This window comes from Limanda limanda, chromosome 19 (assembly GCF_963576545.1).
Source record: "Limanda limanda chromosome 19, fLimLim1.1, whole genome shotgun sequence".
Lineage (NCBI taxonomy): Eukaryota > Metazoa > Chordata > Actinopteri > Pleuronectiformes > Pleuronectidae > Limanda > Limanda limanda.
In genome coordinates, this window is record NC_083654.1 from 8,126,501 (window position 1) to 8,131,703 (window position 5,203).

General features: G+C 44.8%; 1 protein-coding gene across 1 annotated transcript; it reads left to right on the forward strand.

The window, feature by feature from the left end:
* The first annotated feature begins 2,013 nt into the window (after window positions 1-2,013).
* LOC133026431 (E3 SUMO-protein ligase RanBP2-like) lies at window positions 2,014-4,860 on the forward strand. The gene is made up of 6 exons (XM_061093325.1): window positions 2,014-2,860; window positions 3,210-3,299; window positions 3,393-3,535; window positions 3,624-3,894; window positions 4,080-4,438; window positions 4,555-4,860. The coding sequence occupies exons 1-6, from the start codon at window positions 2,014-2,016 to the stop codon at window positions 4,858-4,860; spliced, it is 2,016 nt and encodes a 671-aa protein (XP_060949308.1).
* The last annotated feature ends 343 nt before the right edge of the window (window positions 4,861-5,203 follow it).

Genomic DNA, 5,203 nt, shown 5'->3' on the forward strand with positions numbered 1-5,203 from the left:
AACTTGACACATTTCCCTATCGATTTTTGTAGATGTCGGCCAATCGTAGTGCCGGGGCTGCCCTTCAGGGGGCGCTGGTCAGTTATTTTGCCACGCCCATTCCTTAAATCCACATGAATCCAGACAAGTTCAGGCTCCAATGATTCACTGTGATTTCTTTGTCAGGTGAAGATTCTCTAATGTCTCTGCTGATCTCAAACAGAAAAGTATTATTATTATTATTATTAATATTATTGTTTACAAAATCTTGGTGGATTCATTGTGAGACAATTTCAAGGTGTGTTAGGGGTCAGTTGTTGTACTTTCCGATCCACAGGACAGTCTCGGGCCAATCATATCAAGACTGCCAAGGTGACCAGTTTCTTAAGTGTCTCTCTGTGTAGTGACCTTTATCCAGGCTTTATTTTTAGATGTTGATAGAGAGTTGAGCTGTTGTTAAAACGATGTACAACAATCTGGGACAAAAATGAATGTGGTAGGACTTTGCAGTGATTTCAATGGAACATGATACTGAATGAGTGAAACTGGAAATCTGTTTTTTATTCAGAGTTACATAAAAAGACTCAAATTTGCTATGACTTTACTCCTCTGTCCTAAATGATGATGGTGAGAGGCTGCTATTAATGCATCATAGCCAATTAATGTCCGTGCCTTGTGATCTTTAAAGATCTTTTAACATTAAAGTCGCTTTAACCCAGTTCTTACAACAATACCTTTGCTATCTTTGACACATGTAAAAAATGCTGTTTGTGTATGGTACACACACAATAATTAAACCTTAAAAAGGCCTACTATTCTACATACGTATTATGTGTGCAATGCCTTGCAGTACATTGTTTAAAGGACACTGCCTTTAATCAGTGTGACTTTAAAGCAGCTTCCTTTAAACAGTGTGACAACTAAGGCACTGCTGAGGAGAGGTAAAGACCATACTGTAGCTCTTTAATAGTATGTTAAAACGTGGGAAGTGAACAATAGAGGGAGGAGTACAGTAACTGGCACCAGGTGAAATGCCGCAGCAAAAAAATCAACTGGACAGAGAAAGATTCTGCTGTTCGATTTGTCTGGATCTACTGAAGGATCCGGTGACTACTGGCTGTGGACACAGCTACTGTAGGAGCTGTATTAACAACTACTGGGACAACGAGGAGGAGAGAGGAAGCTACAGCTGCCCTCAGTGTAGACAGACCTTCACACAGAGGCCTGTCCTGGGGAAAACCACCATGTTTTCTGATTCACTGGAGGAACTAGGGAAGACTGGACTCAAAGCTGCTCCTGTTGATCACTGCAATGCTGGAACTGAAGATGTGGCCTCTGATGTCTGCACTACTTATTCTGTTAAACACCTTGAGGGTCAACGTCAGTCAGCTCCATTGAAGAAGCACAAGCTGATGGATCCCTCGAAGAAGCTCCAGGAGAACATCTGCTCTCGTCACAACGAGGTGATGTCAATGTTCTGCCGCACTGATCAGCAGTCTATCTGTTATCTCTGCTCTGTGACTGCACATAGAGGGCACAACACAGTTACAGCTGCAGCAGAAAGGGCTGAAAGGCAGAGAGAGCTCGGGCTGAAGAGACAAACAATCCAGGAGACACTCCAGGACACAGAGAAAGATGTGAAGCTACTTCAACAGGAGGAGGTGGCCATCGATGGCTCTGCTGATAAAGCAGTGGAGGACAGTGAGGAGATCTTAACTAACGTGACAGCAGCTGTGTCACCGGCCAGTGGTCAACTACAGGACATTCTGAGTGAGACAGGGACAGAGCCCAACACAGAGGCAACAGCTCCTGCCCCTTCTACTACAACTGGTCAAGGTACAGAGCACTTCCTGCTTTTCACTACATAAATAACTAACTACCTTTGATAATCTTACATGTTTGGTGTAAATATAAGTAGCAGCTGACTTGTGCCACGTTCAGACCAATCTACTTTTAGAGTATAATTAATTTTCTTTGTTCTGTACAGATGAGATGTCGATGAGTTCTATTCCACAGTCACCGGCACCATGTGAAATGGCGCAGCAAGAAAATCAACTGGACAGCGAAATATTCTGCTGTTCGATCTGTGTAGATCTACTGAAGGATCCGGTGACTACAGTCTGTGGACACAGCTACTGTAGGAGCTGTATTAACACCCACTGGGACAACGAGGAGGAGAGAGGAAGCTACAGCTGCCCTCAGTGTAGACAGACCTTCACACCGAGGCCTGTCCTGGGGAAAACCACCATGTTAGATGATTCACTGGATGAGCCAGAGAAGACTGGACTCCAAGCTGCTCCTGCTGATCACTGCAATGCTGGACCTGAAGATGTGGCCTGTGACGTCATCCCTGTGAGAAAACTGAAAACTCTCAAGTCCTGTTTGGCTTCTTATAGTTATTCTGATAAACACTTTGAGCGTCAACGTCAGTCAGCTCCACTGAAGAAGCTCAAGCTGGTGGAGCCCTCGAAGAAGCTCCAGGAGAACATTTGCTCTCGTCACAACGAGCTGATGTCAATGTTCTGCCGCACTGATCAGCAGTCTATCTGTTATCTCTGCTCTCTGGATGAACATAAAGGCCACGACACAGTTACAGCTGCAGCAGAAAGGGCTGAAAGGCAGAGAGAGCTCGGGCTGAGGAGACAAACAATCGAGGAGACACTCCAGGACACAGAGAAAGATGTGAAGCTACTTCAACAGGAGGAGGAGACCATCAATGGCTCTGCTGATAAATTAGTGGAGGACAGTGAGGAAATCTTAACTAACGTGACAGCAGCTGTGTCACAGGTCAGTGGTCGAGTACAGGACATTCTGAGTGAGACAGGGACAGAGTCCAACACTGAGGCAACAGCTCCTGCCCCTTCTACTACAACTGGTCAAGGTACAAAGCACTTCCTGCTTTTCACTACATATATAACTAACTATCTTTGATAATCTTACATGTTTGGTGTAAATATAAGGAGCAGCTGACTTGTGCCACGTTCAGACCAAGCAACTTTTAGAGTATAATTGATTTTCTTTGTTCTGTTCAGCTCAGATGTCGATGAGTTACCCCATTGTTTTTAATCTGGTTTATTCTTAAAAGTGTTCAGAAAGAACTGATAAAATGGTACTTACACATTCATTCATTTATAAAAACCTCAGAATAAAGATCACAGAAGCTGTTGTTTGCGTACTTTTACCTTTGATACTTATGATTGATTAATGATAACTTTGTTATCCCGCCACAGACCTCTCCAGCGTTGGCTCCGAAGATGATAGTGGCTCCTCATTTGCTCACGTTGCCCAAAAGACAGAAGGTTATGCATTTGGATCTACAGGTTTGCTTCTGATTTGCCTCTATGTAACATGTATTTTAAGGTATCGCCACAACGAGATAATATTTCACTATGTATTTAATGTCTTTCTCGCAGACTCCAACTTCTTGTGGCCAAATGCAGTGTCTGGGTGTGCAGTGCCCTCAGCACCAAAGAGGACTGGAGAAGAGGAGACTGGTGATGAAGAGTCGTCAAACAATGTGGACCTTCGTTTTGAACCACTAGTGTCTCTACCAGAGGTAGTTTAAAATGCTGAGCTTGAATATTTGATCAATTCTTTTTACTGAATGAGGACCACAGCTCACGAAAGGCAACTCTGTCTCTCAGGTGGAGACAACGTCTGGAGAGGAGGACGAGGAAATTCTGTTTAAGGAGCGTGCCAAGCTGTACCGATGGGACCGGGACCTCAGTCAGTGGATAGAGAGCGGAGTAGGTGACCTCAAAATCCTCTTCCACCCGTCCAAACATTTCTCCCGAATCCTGATGCGAGAGCAAGTTCTGAGGGTTTGTGTAAACCACAACATCAAGAAGGCAATGGAGCTCAATACTATGACCGCCTCAGATAACTCGCTGTTATGGACTGCTACCGACTACTCAGGTACGCATGCTGCGGATATGATGTCAGCTTCTGCATCTATGACACTAATCTTTACTTCAGTCTAGTGTATATTAGCTAGATTCAACACTGAAGGCAGAAATAAGCCAAAATTGCCAGTTTTTTTAAAAACTGCTTAATGCCGACATACATTTTCAGCTGTAATTTTGACGGACTCATTTTTGCAGATGGCGATGGTGAAGTCGAGCAGGAACTGGCAGTCAAGTTCGAAACGGCTAATATAACTGAATCATTCAAAGAGACATTCTGCAAGTGTCAGAACCGAGAAGGCCAGAGCGGCGGCGGGGACTCGGCTGTCTTGTCACCACAGATGTCTAGAATTCAAGACCACTCTAGAGACAGTAACCCGCAGGTGTTCCTCACAGTCTCAGCCAACGACCAAACACTGGGCACCATCACCATAGAGCTTTTCTCCCATATTGTGCCCAAGACGGCAGAGAACTTCAAGGTTCTCTGTACCGGGGAGAAAGGCTTCGGACTGCAGAACTCCGTCTTCCACAGAGTAATACCGGACTTCATGTGTCAGGTGAGGAGATGACTGAACTTTTGCAGAGCTGCATTGCTTGATGAGCATGATGTGGTTAGAGCTAACAAACCTATGCTCTCCTCTCACTGAGTGATGTTTGCTCACTGGTCTCTTAGGGTGGTGACTTCACAAAAGGGGACGGCACAGGAGGCAGGTCCATCTACGGCGGCATGTTTGAGGATGAGAACTTCGTCGTTCGGCATACGTGCCCAGGAATCCTGTCAATGGCCAACTGTGGGCGCGACACCAACCACTCCCAGTTCTTCATCACGCTGAACAAAGCCGAACACCTGGACTTCAAACACGTGGTTTTTGGTTGGGTGCGGCACGGCATGGACGTGGTGCAGCAGATGGGGGAGCTGGGCACGATGCAAGGCGTGCCCACAAAGAAGCTGGTCATCACAGGCTGTGGACAGCTGTAGTGTTTTTTTATGTTCAGTTCAGGTTATAAAGTGGAGGTCATACAGGACTTTGGAAAACAATGTGTTCCCAGTGTGGTTCATTCTCTCCTGCTAAAACTCAAACCACGCTCGTCACAGGACGACTGGTCAACACCTGACTCCTGTAGCCTTGAACTATAAATGTTTTTTGATTAAGACACAAATATTTTCTATTACCTTGGTGTCGTACTCTGTGGGTGCAGGCTTGTTTATTGTTCCTGTGTTGCACTTGCATCTTTATCATCATCTGTCAATGAAAACTCCATAATTCATTTATTTTGTGTTTCATTGTACATGATTTAATTATAAAACAAATTGAGTATGC